This window comes from Genypterus blacodes, unplaced genomic scaffold, assembly GCF_046128005.1.
Source record: "Genypterus blacodes isolate CSIRO-AG114 ecotype Tasmania unplaced genomic scaffold, CSIRO-AGI_Gbla_v1 ptg000045l_1, whole genome shotgun sequence".
NCBI classification, from domain to species: domain Eukaryota; kingdom Metazoa; phylum Chordata; class Actinopteri; order Ophidiiformes; family Ophidiidae; genus Genypterus; species Genypterus blacodes.
In genome coordinates this window covers 2,058,202-2,071,898 of record NW_027466858.1, presented here as the reverse complement: position 1 = coordinate 2,071,898, position 13,697 = coordinate 2,058,202, and the positions used below count along the sequence as shown (strand labels likewise).

Below are 13,697 nucleotides of genomic sequence, written 5' to 3'. Positions count from 1 at the left end.
TTCGGTCAAATAAGTGGGGCGTCAGGAGAAGTTTTCCGCAGCAGGAAGAGCTCAGTCAGAAGCTGGTGTTAGTCTGCGTGCTGTTGTTCTCTAATTGAAGATCCCCCGGCGCTGCCATTTTCATTTGCTGTTTTAGAATGTGGGTGGTGTGAAGTGCTTTGATACTGTGATTAACACCGCTACAGTCACACACACGCCTCCAGTGCCGGAGGAAAGGCTGGCTCCACTCGGCTGATCACTGTGTGTGTGTGTGTGTGTGCTTGCAGGTGTGTAAGAGGAAATGTTCCGAGGTGCAGAGGTGCACCCCCTGTAAGCAGCCGCGCTGTGCCTTCGCCGCCCCGGACGGAGGGCTGGAGAATGGAGGAGTGGGCGGGGGCGGGGGTGAGGCCTCCTCCAACTCAGAGACGGCCCACTGCCACCTTCCCCTCTGTCCGCTGCCCTCCTCCTCCTCCTCCCCCTCCGCTTCATCCTCGGCCTCCTCCTCCTCCTCTTCCCCCTCTCCCGCCGACGGCTGCTGTGGTCTGAGTCTCCACGGCGATCTGCCCCACAGTTCACACTTGTCCCCCTGCTGCCTGCATCACCAAGACGACTCTCAGGGGAGAAGTTCGGACGCTGCGGATTATCTAAGCATCAACCACCTGCCTTCCTCCATCCTCCTCAAGGTCTGACTCCATCACACACCTCTGTTTGCCTTGTGTTAGTCACTTAAGTGTGTGTGTTAACAATAGTTCTCCTTTTTTTCCGAATGAGCTGCAGCATTTGGGTTGATTCTGTTTAACTTCTTGACATTAGAATTGTAAACACAGGTGTAAAGGTTTCTCCTCACACACTCTCTTGCTCACAGGTGTAAAGGTTTGCCTCACACTCTCTCTTGCTCACAGGTGCTCTCTCACTTGACGGTGAAGGAGCGATGTCTGTGTGCCTCTCTGGTCTGTAAATACTGGAGGGACCTTTGCTTAGACTTCCAGTTCTGGAAGCAAATCGACCTCAGTGGCCTACAACAAGTAAGTCGGCTCCACGTTCACATTTTATCTCTCAGAAATCTAACCGACAGTCTGACTTAGAGTGAGCAGAGACACTCTCACTCATTATCCACCTTCTTCCTCTGTCTCCCTGACTCTGACCCATCCATCTGTTGCCTAGGTGAACGATGATCTCCTGGTGAAAATTGCGTCTCGGCGGCAGAACGTGACGGAGCTCAACATCTCAGACTGCCGGGGGGTTCACGACCACGGCATCAGCTCCCTGGCCTCGCACTGTCCAGGGCTCCAGAAGTACACGGCCTATCGCTGCAAGCAACTGGGGGACTTGTCCCTGTCAGCGTTGGCCACACACTGCCCTCTGCTGGTGAAGGTGCATGTAGGCAACCAGGACAAGCTAACAGACGAAGCACTGAAAAAGGTACGACCCAAAGAGTGATAGGGGCCAGGAAAGTCAATGTTTGTAATTTCAGAGAGCACAAAACAAAGACATCTTACATCACGCTGTCATCATCAATAAATGCATTTTTATAAAACGAGATATGACGTCGGCTGCAGTCGGATCAAACCACAGCAGAAATCAAATGTTCCATATCGCCGAATGACTTTGATCTGCTTTTGTTTGTAATAATAATAATGGACTCGATGATCTCTAGCGTCTCGGCGAACATTTCCTTATTACATTCTCCCCCTTTACGATCAGCTTGGAGAGCACTGCGGCGAGCTGAAGGACATCCACTTGGGTCAGTGCTACAGCATCACTGACGAAGGCATGGTGGCCCTGGCTAAAGGATGCCCCAAACTACAGAGGCTCTACATGCAAGAGAACAAACTGGTCAGTGCCACGCCTCCGGTCTTTGTCTCGAGTGCGGTGTGTGTGTTCAGGTCGCCCAAGTTTGTATGTGACTGTGTGTGGGAATCATGTGTGTGTCTTTAGCTCCAAACACAATATCACACAGTATGCTGATGTTCCACTTACATGAGGAGAAACATTTAAAACTGCTATAAATCATTAATGCTTGAAGATAGTTATTATATTTATATATTTATGTATTGACCCCATAACATACGGATTGTCTTAAACACACACCCATAATTACATGTGTCTGTGCCTTATGTTTCCCCTCCATGTGCTGTATGTTATTCCTGCGATCACTGCTGTCTTTTGAGCCTCCTTTTATTTTATTTCTTTAATGATCAAAGCCCGTTTGAATGGTTTACATGAATGCACCTGAAGGTTTTTGACTTTATATCCATTGTGTAATGAACCAGAAGAGATAGTCCGTGTTATTGGGGACAGAGGATGAACGTGGAAAATGCAGTAAATTCAGAACTGAATTGAGTAGAATAATCTGGGTGGTTGAATATATAATTGTATATACATTTTCTGGAAGTGTGTGTGTGTATGATGGCATTTAAAATCCTCCTTCATCATCCTCTTCTAAAGTGATGAAGGCCTGTGATTATCAGATCTTCTCAGCTCTCTCAGCTGCTCTCCTGTCTCAAAGTACCACTAGATGTCCACTAGGCGTCACTGTTTCCCAGCTTGTGCAGCCTCTCTCTGTATGTGGGACACAGCTTGTTGATACTGAGGCTTATTCCTGCCATTGCGTTTCTTGTTGAAAGAACCTAACCTGGCCTTTTCGTAATCCTCAGCTTTCTCACTCGCTCCCTTCATACACACATATACGTTTATAAATCTAAATCAGTTGCTCTCTGTTCTTGTTGCCACGCCTCCTTGTGATGGATTATCCCCTGCTTTAAGTTGTTAACAATAGCTCCGTGTGTTTAAAACCCCATTTGTCAAATTGATCGTACATGAAATTAGCGATTAGCACAACGTCTGCAATTAATATCCCCCCGCTGATAACATGTCAGCACGGCCGTATTCCTTTCAGAGTCATTCTTCTGCTGTTTTGTTTGAGCTTCCTGTCGTTTGGGGTCCAGAGAAATGGGGTGAGCTTAAGTGGGAATTGTTATGTCTAGGCGCTCTGGTTACTTGGCCTAAAATTGTCATTAAGTTTGCCAGGAATTAAGACGACCCAGAAACACTTTACCTGACATTCCCCCGCAGAGGTCATTTATTCTCCGTGACAGCTTGAAAGACGACCTCAGCGTCTCGCCGCCAACTCGTACAGGAAAATAAAGATTTGGTTGCGTAGTGGGAAAGTAGATGTAATTACAGTTTTTGTAAACGTTGGCCCGGACCGTGACTTCCAAAAATAAGCTTTTTCCTTCGGCGTTTGTCTCCACGATCTTTTTTGCTTTTTCGGGGCTTTTGATTCTTCATCTCAGCAGCTTGGACTCTGTGGTCACATCATCAGCTTCATCAATACTGTATCAGACATTTTCTCTATCTGTTTTTTTTTTGGTAGGAGATATTTCAGGGAAGAGACAAAGGGAAAGCACCCAGGGTCAGCGCTTTATAGAGCAGATAAAAGGCTTTAATACCACTTTGAAAGGCCTTTTATGAAAGGTTCAAACAAGGAATGAATGGTTAAATACTTTGGGGAGCGCAGTGTGGACTGAACCCTTGAGCTCGACATGAATTGATCCACAAAGCAGCGGCGGCGAGATGGGCCGATTCTGCGGGCTATAAATTGCCGACTGTCATGCCTCTCCTCTCCTCTCCTCTCCTCTCCTCTCCTCTCTCCTCTCCTCTCCTTCTCTCCTCTCCTCTGCGGTGGAAGGATCCGTCTCTGTCTCTCCTAATCAATGGCAGATGAAGATGAGCCTTTCACTCACTCACGCTGATCTGCCATCTCTCTCCCCCCCCCCCTCTCCTCTCCTCTCCTCTCCTCTGAAATTGAATAATTAAATTGCTGCGGGAGGTTTCTGTGTGGTCGCCCTTTCACCCTCTCTCTCTTTCTCTTTCTCTCTGTCATAAACACCCCACACCGAAACACACACACACACACACACACACACACACACGCGCATTCTTCCTCTCGGTTTTCTCTGTGGCTGCGGTCTCAGTTCCACGCTGGAGGGCCTTTTCTCTCTCTCTCCCTTAATAAGAACATATCCAGCTCTGTAAATGCTTAAATAGTTGCGGGGTGAGTCGGCCTCTCTGAATAAGCTGCCGCACTCTTTCGGGGGTCTAGAGGTCATTTCTTCCATTTTTTGCTTGTTTGATGTTCCTTTTGTTTTTATCATCCAAATGAGACTCATGTGAGGATGACACGTCTTCTGTCTGGAGTCCAATGAGGTCATCCCTGAGAACATTAATATGTTTGAGCAGAAGCCTTTTTAGGCCTCACGTCTTCCTCCTCATTAGAGCTTTAGGTACGTTTGTATTCCAGTTCAAAGAGACGTTTGTCGGCGCTCTGTTTTTTTGACAGAAGCTTTCAAATCGCAGAGTTTCACGCGGAGTAATTACCCTCTTTGTTACAGCACAGAGCGGTAAAAGTGATGAGTTTTAAAAGCGAGAGGACAAGTGAGCCGACACAACACGACACGGAGCGAGCTCTGTCTCCACCGCTGAATAGAGTCTGAGAGATTTGTTTACAGTCGCCAATTTTTAACACGCGCGCTTTCATCGCCTCCTGTTGGCCCTGGACCCAATCAGCCGAGGGCTACAGACAACCCTGGGCGAAAGAGTGTGTGTTGTGTCAAATGCTCTCTGGTGCCTCTGTCGCCGGCTCCTTTTGAGCATCTTTCCCCTGCCTCCCCCTGCCTCCCCTGCCTTCTTTGTTGGTGTTGATTCAGTATTTACGCCCGAGTCGCTGATGTTGCACCGGCTGCCTTTCAAACCCCTGTTTTCATCTTCTGAGGTGTTTTTTTTTTATTTGGACATTCATATTCATTCTCTCCCGCGCCACCTGGAAGGGCAAAGGCTCCGAGAATAGCAAATTTCACTTTCTCCTCATCTCGGGGTCAACTTGCCAAAGGCCTCGACCCCGGGGCCAGAAAGTTTAATATCGTGGAGTTCTGTCAGTTTCATAGACAAAAGTTGCAGAAAGCCTCTCGTCCCCCCCTTCCTCCTCCTCCTCCTCCTCTCCTCATATCTCTGCTCCCATGTTCCCCTCAGCTCAAGTCTATAAACATTTGTGCCGGTGAAGCACTTTTCTTCTCACCTTGTCATTAAAAGAAAAACTTTATCTTCTCCCCTGGCTTGTTAAAATCAAAAGAGGGGTGCATTTAATTTCCTTTGCTGTGTGAATATTCTCTCACCGGCTCCTCGCAGACATGACGTCTCCTGACACACACACACACACACACACAGAGACACACAGGCTCCCTCACTCTGACACCGACTGATTATTTACCATTTTAATTAGAGCAAAACGTGGAAATGTAAGTGGGATTGGTGATGACCTAACATAGATTACACTGCGCCCTCAATTTAGCAGTAATTACCACTCTACATGTCCAATCAGAGCTTTTCCCGGCGTTTCCCGCGGATCCGTCTTGCCTCTGCCTCTCTCGGCTTTCGGGATGAAGGGAATGTATTTGTGCGAGCGGAGCCAAAGATGTGGAATAACACGGGGAAAGACGAGCTGTCGGAGCGATTCGGTGTTTCTTGGCCATCGGTCAGGGGAAGGGAGGCTTCATCCCGCGCTCCGATTGGCCGTCTCTCTCTCTCCCGGCTTTGACAGGGAGCGAGAGTTTTTCTTGGCCCGGGGAATGACAGCGAGGATCAGGAGTGCAATCAAGCATAATTGGAGAATAGGGTTGTATATTGCCATTAGCAGATTTAATTAGTGGGATTAAAGGGAGAGCAAAGGAAGGGGAAGTGATAATGATGGCAGCCAGTTATTATGGGATTGTCCTTTTGACATACAATGACACACACACCCCTGCACACACCCACACACACACGGAGGTCCAGTTAAAACACTGCATGGGGGACACACGTGGGAAAAGGATGAATTGAAAAGCTGCCAGCTGCTCCGGAATCTGCTCTGGAAACTTTTGTTCAAGTATTTTGACTGTAATTAAAGATAAAGGGAACCACCCTGACCAGCCACACACACACAGGCACACACACACAAGCACACACACAAGCACACACACATCAACGTCTTCTTCAGGATCTCTTCAGTCCCAGTCTGTTGAACACACTGTGTGGAGAGAGTTTAGACGTCTCGGGTTGTTGAATGTCAAATGTTGAATGATGGATTTAGTCCGTTTAGCTTTCAATTGAACTGGATTAAGTCGGAGGGAAGGGGAACGTCTGCTCCCATCCACGACGTCGCCGCCGCTGCCGCTCTCATATCAAGCCAGAGCGTGTCTTTATTTTCCCTCCCTGTGTGTTTCTGTCTCCCTGTCCTGATCTTACGTCTGGAGGATAATTAGCCTCCGGTCACATTGACGGCGTCCATTGTTGTTGGCCTGTTAACGTCTCTCTCTTTCTCTCTCTCTCTCTCCTCCCTTCCGCTCCTCTTCTGTCGCTGTTTTAACTTCTTTCTCCCTCCTGTCACGTCATCCTCACTCTGCCTCTCCTCTTGAGAGACGGGTGCAGGTTAGTAAACGACCCCAACGTCCAGAATTCCCACTCTTTGCTTAATTCAATACAAAACAAATCCCTATATGATGGGAGCAGTGAGGCGTTCATCTAATTAGAGAGATTACAAATTAAACTGTGCGGCTTTTTTAAAGTCAAACGACTCAAAGATGAGAACCAGACTGGGATATTAGCTTTCAAGGGAAATAAAGGCTTTTTTATTACATCAGAAAAAAAGCATTAAAGTGCCCATACACACATGCTGCCTGTAAGGGGTCGCAGTAACAGTATAGCTACATGCATCCCTGAGGTTCCAGTGTGTGTGTGTGTTTGTTTTACTGTGTTACTGACAAGGAGAAGGAACAGGAGAATGGCTTTAACACACTGAATTATACTCTGTATTCTTATGACGGAGCTTATTAGAGTTATTATTCTTATTCTGAGTTAGTAGCCTCTGATAAGCAGGCAGCACATTCCTCGCATCTTCCCTGCGATTTTCCTCCTCCTGGCTGCTCTTTTGAAGCGCCTGAGTATCGATCCCTGTCCCCAAAAAGCTGCAGTGTGTGTGTCTCTCTGTGTGTGTGGTTGGGGCAGTGGAAGGGGCTGATCGGCCTTTTGCCTGAAGAGTAATCAGATGCATTAACGAGCAGTGACTTTAACTTAGACAGCCGGCTGCACTCAGACACAGACGCCGTCGATACGTTCCCTCCGCTGTCTGCCCCCGAGAACAAAAGGGGTTTTTAAAGAGGAGCGAGAGAGAGAAAGAAAGGGAAAAGGTGAAAGCTCTTTGGGAGATGGGAGCCTCTGAAACGTTTCCTCCAGAGCCATAACTTACCTCGCTTACCTTCTCTTTCTCAACATTAGTTACCCCTGGAAACGACTCGGCATCGACGGCGGGGGAATCTTTTTCTTCAGCTTATCAATAATTGCCAGCAGGTGACATTACATTAAAAACAAGACGGAGCGTGTGTGTGTGTGTGTGTGTGTGTGTGTGTGTGTGTGTGTGTGTGTGTGTGTGTGTGTGTGTGTGTGTGTGTGTGTGTGTGTGTGTGTGTGTGTGTGTGTGTGTGTGTGTGTGTGTGTGTGTGTGTGTGTGTGTGTGTGTGTGTGTGTGTGTGTGTGTGTGGGGAGCACAGCAACGGAGAAGACAGGAATTCATATTTCAATGCCTGATGAAGCGCCTCACCTCCTTTCTTTAGGTGTGTGTGTGTCTGTTAGTCAGGTGTGTCTGTCTCTCTGTGTGTGTCTCTCTCTGTCTCTCTCTGTGTGTGTGTGTTTGTCTCTCTGTGTGTGTGTGTTTGTCTCTCTCTCTCTGTGTGTGTGAGATATTGACGCTCTTCAGCCCAAAAGACAAACGACAGCAACTTAGAGTCACAATTCAAATCAAATCACCGCTCTGACCTTAGAACACACACACACACAGACAGACACACACACACACACACATTCTCGTAATTGTTATCTACTTGGGACCTCCGATTAATGCCTAGCTCTTTAGGACCACCCTTTCCAGATATCATAGGAGCAAATGAAATACATCCCTGAACTTGGAAAAAAATCTATTTTAATGCTATCAGCTCAGATTTCATATACACTCCGAAAAAAAAATTAATTATTTTTCCATGTATTTTTACTGTACTTAGAAGGACCGCATCAACTTTTTTTTTTTTTCTAAGTCACTCTGCTGCATTGGCTTTTATGAGTTCGATCAAGTACACAGAGTAAATTTTAAATATCCTGTATGTGTCAGTACTGTAATACAACTCAAAACAGCAAAAAAAAATCCAAAATTAAAAACAGCTTTCTTTGTTACAAGGCAACAAGCCTGTAACTACTAATTACAAACATGCTTGTGTTCATCCCATCCTTCTGATGAGCTGTTCTGTCTTGGAAGAAGTGAAAGAACAAGATTAAAGTCAAACATGTGAAATATGTTTTGTCAGACAGCGTGAAGCATGATCATAGCCATGACCCATGCATCTCCTGTGCTCCTTCCTGTCTCTCCCTCTCTGTGCTGTAGGCATGGTGGTGTTATGCCAGCCAGCTACACTCAGTCCTCAGCCTGTCAGCCATCATCTCCTCTCTGGTAGCTTGCAATAAACCTCCATAATTTCACCTCACCTCTGTGCCCTGTGTTGTGCCCATATTAGTTTGTTAAGAGAGAATGACATTTACCCTAGTGTTGTTAATTGAAGATGAGGATTTAGACAATAGTTATTCATCATGTTGAGCTTGTGCCATGGGACTAGTCCAGCCTCGTCATACGAGCATGAACTGATGAAGCCTCTTGGATGAGAGGTGAAACGTCTTCAAAGACATAAAACCAAGTCCAGTTGTGTTCGATTCAATTTCCTTGAGATAACTATGACCTGGATGAATGAGAATATTCACAGGCTTGTGCAAAACACTAAAGCTGTTACATTTCAAACAACCACGTCTCTTCCATCCCAAAGTGTGTCTAAGTGAGAGCAAATACCAGTCAACTAAATTAAGACTGGGAAGATGTGGATTTAATGAAATCAAGGATACGTCTGCCTGCCAACATTCGCCTTTAATGGGACAATTTTTGCAACAATGCAACATTTCTAAAACAGGGCAAAAGTGGAATCATCCACGGACCTAAAATGTGAACAGCACAATACTATAATAATACTATACTATAATAAGAATAATATTGGCCGAGATACATAAAATACAATTTCATTAAAATGAAAGAATAAGTCCAACAGACTCAACAGTTTCAGCCTCACTATGTGTACAGCTAACTTGTGTGGAAGATGTAGGCTTACCTTAGTCAACATGGTCCATGTCTAAAGCCTTTGATCTGAAAGGATTCTATTATACACAAAGAACTTGACCCCTTTCCAGTCCCTGTGAGCGAGGACTTCGGGGGAAGCAGCGATGCACCTCTCACAGTCTTGCTTTCCAGGGGTCTTGCCCATACGAACGAACTCCATCATAGACTTTTCAACTGCTTTCACCTCCTCTGCTGACCACATTCGTCTTCCCTTTTTAGCACCTTGGAAAAGAGATTGTAAAGAACACTTAATACACAGGAAATTTAATACATGTTGAAAATTGTCAGGAAATGAGAAGCCAGCCTGACTTTCCTGCCCTCCCACCAACAGGTGTATGTTCTTGTTGTGTATGTAAGGGGTCGTTGACTTAAGAAGCCAAGCAGAAGGGACTGACAGACTAGCTGGTGTCTGACATGAAATATATATACATACATATAGATAGATATATACATAAAAAAGGGTCGATCAGCCTTTGATTTTTCCCTTGCTGGTATAGGAACAGCTCTGAGCTGCTGACACAAATCTACTTATTACGGTGGGAAAAGTGAGAGCCATGTGTCACACTTACATCCTTAGCTCTGCTCCTCTACAGACTGCTGTTTGTGTGGAGTCACTGAAGCTCCTCCTGGAAAACATTCATAGAAAATGAACTCAAACAGGGCAAGAATGAGCCTCTGCATGTTGTGTTGTGTTGTGCAACGTTCATAGATGTCCAGAGTTACTCTGTATAGACGCTCTAACCAAACACAGCTACAAGAATACTCCAAGATATATGTGGAAATACAGGACACGTAATGACGACGCCACATTCTTACCTCCTGAGCCCCGCTTCTGTCCAAGCTGCTGCTTTGAAGTGCCTTCCTTACCCCGAGCCACAGGTTCCTCTCCTGGAAAACATTCATAGGAAACCAAATTATGTACGTGGCATGACACGCCATCTATATAGTCTGACTGTTGATGTCCAGAATCACTATGTATAGATTGAGGATGTTAGCATTAATACAAAAAAGGTAAATGTTATTGTGATCTAGCACACCAATCAGAAGCATAGACATACTTGCTGGAGTAGCTGGATGATCTTCATCTTCAGATGACTCCCCTGAGCTTTCTTCCATAACTTCAAATATGAGTGAATTAAAATGATACAGGTGCACAGTCAACTTTGCCCTTACAATTAATAATTTCTTACCATTGGGGCTGATTGAGATTTGGTCCAGACTTTTCCCCTTGAATTCTGCCAGTCTGCCCTGTTCACAGGCCATCAACACCTTACTGATCTTAGCTAACTGCAAAGTCCCTTCGGGTAGGCGATAGAACTTCCTGTGTACCCTTATGTCATGTCCCAGAAAGTCTGCCAAAAGATCTTGTTCGGTGTCGTTGAGATTCAGTACTCTTGACAGAGTGGCCACTTGTCTTCTGAGTTTCACACACACACACACACACACACACACACACACACACACACACACACACACACACACACACACACACACACACACACACACACTTACTTAAAAAAAGAAAGTGTTGCTTCTTCATGCATTGCAATATGAATTCCTGTCTTCTCCGTTGCTGTTCCGTATTGTGACCTGCAGAGGGCGTTGTAGGACCTGTTACCAGCCCTAACGTATGAGTAGGCAGATCCACATTTTCATACGGTCATTAAAACCTGGAGGACGTTACTAAATGTTTTAAATAAATGAATAAATAAATGAACACGATGGAAGGGCTTCATTAATGGAGCTGCATGTTTATGTGAGTGTGTGTGTAGGAGTGATGACCTGCAGGACTGATGAACAGTCCCCTCTTATTGTTTCTGATTTGGAGAGGAGCGATGCTTTATAACCTGTTGCACTGTTGTTTTGATTTCTCCTAAAGGTTAATCAGGTTTATAAGAATGAATTATTAAAATGTTTGATCATTTTAAGTCCCTGAACGGCTCATGTGTGTTTTCCTTCATAATTAATGATGAAGGTTTAGTGCAGTTTAAGTGACAGTGAGGTGTAGTAGAGTGTGTGTGTGTGTGTGTGTGTGTGTGTGTGTGTGTGTGTGTGTGTGTGTGTGTGTGTGTGTGTGTGTGTGTGTGTGTGTGTGTGTGTGTGTGTGTGTGTGTGTGTGTGTGTGTGTGTGTGTGTGTGTGTGTGTGTGTGTGTGTGTGTGTGTGTGTGTGTGTGTGTGTGTGTGTGTGTGTGTGTGTGTGAGTGTGTGTGTGTGTGTGTGTGGACCCGACTGTGTGTGTGTGTGTGTGTGTGTGTGTGTGTGTGTGTTTTATCAAGCTTCCCCCCTGCAGCTCGCGGCGTATTGGGGTGGAAAACAACCCAAGAATGTTAATGTGTGTGTCACTTCCTCCGGCCCTTGGTGTTGCCGTGGTTTCCCTCTAGTCGAGCCTGAGAGATGTGACGGGCGCCGGCTTATTACTTTAAAACTTAATTTCTCCCCTATTTTTAATATTGTGCCGGCCTTTGTGCAGACATCTTGTGCAAAATGTATCCGGCCTCCAGGCGAAGAACTCCAGCAGCCAGTGAGGAGGAAGACTCTAATGAATCACATCTCTCCTTACTGTGTTTGCTCTCTTATCTTCTGTTCTTTCACTTTTGTATTCCTCTTCATTTTAAAGTCAGTGATTTCTCTTTGAAGATGTATTTGACCTCACCGTTTAGTATCGGTGTCAACAGCTTGAAGCTTTGCATCAGAAGTTGCACACACACACACACGTGATTGCATTTTTAAATCGACTCCAACTTTCCTACTACCTCAAGTTTTGCAGTTCTGCAGACTTCCACGGGATCCAACCGTACTGTTTCAGATCAGCACAACAGAGGAATGCTGGAGGATTTGTGTCAGAGAAGCAACGAGCTGTAGTTTCCTGTTTTCCTTCCCTGGTTGACTTTTATACTAACTACTCTTCTGCTACTTAAAATACAGTTTTTTTGGGGTAGAAGTTGTTCTTGTGTAGAGGATATTTTGGTATTTGTTCCTCCCTGTAGCCGCAGCAGCAGCAGCAGCAGCAGTGAGAGTTCTTCATCCAGGCTCATTGCAGGAAACTTGGAAAGGCTTCCACCGCCTAACAGCCGGCACCTTTTTGGATATCAATTTAGGTGAAATCATTTTGGCGCCCGTTTTAATTCTCCCGTGCCTCTGTGTGTTTCTGACCTGGCCGTGGCTTCAGAGGGCCTCCGTGTTATCCGGCTCCAGACAGCAGCAGCGGCGGGGCTCTGACTCTCAGCCAGGCGTGTCACTATGATTCATGGCCCTCTATGACACCTCACACACTCCTTTACTCTCTTCTTAATCTCTGCGCGCACTTTTCTCTGCCCCCGCTCTCTCTCTCTCTCACTCTCACCCATGATGAGTTTTCCTTTTGTTTGAGGAAAGGGCAGAAATGATGTCATCATTTAAAGTGGGAGCCCAGAGCCAGCGTGGAGGCTCCGGGCCGCCCGGTGGACTCGTTTGTATACTTGTGATGAATAGCCCCCCTGTGGGGACGACGGCAGATTGGAGGAAATCATGCCACAAAGGTGTGAAGCCAGTGAGAGAGAGGGAGAGAGAGAGAGAGAGAGAGAGGGAGCACCGGGAGCACCGGGAGCCAAAGTCTACCTGCCTGCCGCTTTGGCTCATTTTGAACTCTTCATCCTCTTTCCACCCTCATCCCTTTGCTACTCATCCCATCACTCTCTCTCCCCCCACCCTCACCCTCAAGCGAGCCCTCTCCCCTCCTCTCTCTCTCTCTCTCTCTCTCTCTCCTCCTGCTGTCTCTGTGCTGTCTCGGCCTGATTGAGAGGCTGAAGCTGCTCTAATCACTGACTTAATTACTGATGATTGATAAGAGGCAGAAAGGTGTGTGTGTGTGTGTGTATGTATGAATGCTTATAGGTGTCGCCAACGAGATTGTGCTGGGCGTGTGTGTGTGTGCGGGGCGTCCTCACTCCCCCCTCCTCCCTCCCTCCCTCCCTCCCCCCTGATGTATTTGGGCCCTGTGATAGCAGCGGCGGTTCAATACTCGGGGTAATGAATGTGTTTAATAAGCGCAGTGGGTCGATGGGCTTAATGAAGGCGTGACGGAGGACGGGCCCGGAGAATGCTGCGGTAACGAGACGCTAACGAGCTGCCGGGGTTAACAAGGTCAGGCGGTACCCGGGATCTCCTCATCGCCGCCGTTTGTCTTTTTGGTGCTGTCCTCCGTTCCTCCTCCTCCTCCTCCTCCTCCCTCGCTCTCTTCATCTTCCCTCCTGCTCTCCCCTTGGTGTTTGTCCCTCCTTCCGTCCGTCCGTCCGTCTCCCGCCTTTATGATCTTTCCACCCCATCCCCTTCCCGTCCTTCCTCTCATTATTTCCTCCTCTCTCTGTCAACCCATCACTGTCTGTCTGTCTGTCTGTCTGTTACCCTCTGCCTCTCTGCAGCCTGTCGATCCTTTCAAGGAAGAGAGGGGGGGTGGGTGCAAGGAGGTGAAACCCTCTGGAGGAGCGATCCCTT

At 46.7% G+C, this 13,697-nt stretch overlaps 1 protein-coding gene and 1 long non-coding RNA gene across 2 annotated transcripts in view; one reads left to right on the top strand and one right to left on the bottom strand.

The window, feature by feature from the left end:
- fbxl17 (F-box and leucine-rich repeat protein 17) overlaps positions 1-13,697 on the top strand; it is a 188,815-nt gene that overhangs the window by 2,186 nt on the left and 172,932 nt on the right. Inside the window, exons 3-6 of the mRNA XM_076149513.1 lie at positions 267-662; positions 882-1,004; positions 1,144-1,401; positions 1,684-1,815. Of these exons, the coding sequence (XP_076005628.1) occupies positions 267-662; positions 882-1,004; positions 1,144-1,401; positions 1,684-1,815 (909 nt within the window). The remainder of the gene's footprint in view (positions 1-266; positions 663-881; positions 1,005-1,143; positions 1,402-1,683; positions 1,816-13,697) is intronic.
- Positions 7,187-10,114, bottom strand: LOC143000227 (uncharacterized). Its single transcript, XR_012963606.1, has 3 exons — positions 10,040-10,114; positions 9,793-9,849; positions 7,187-9,445 (listed from the first exon to the last, which is right to left on the bottom strand). It is a non-coding gene; the product is annotated as an uncharacterized LOC143000227 (long non-coding RNA).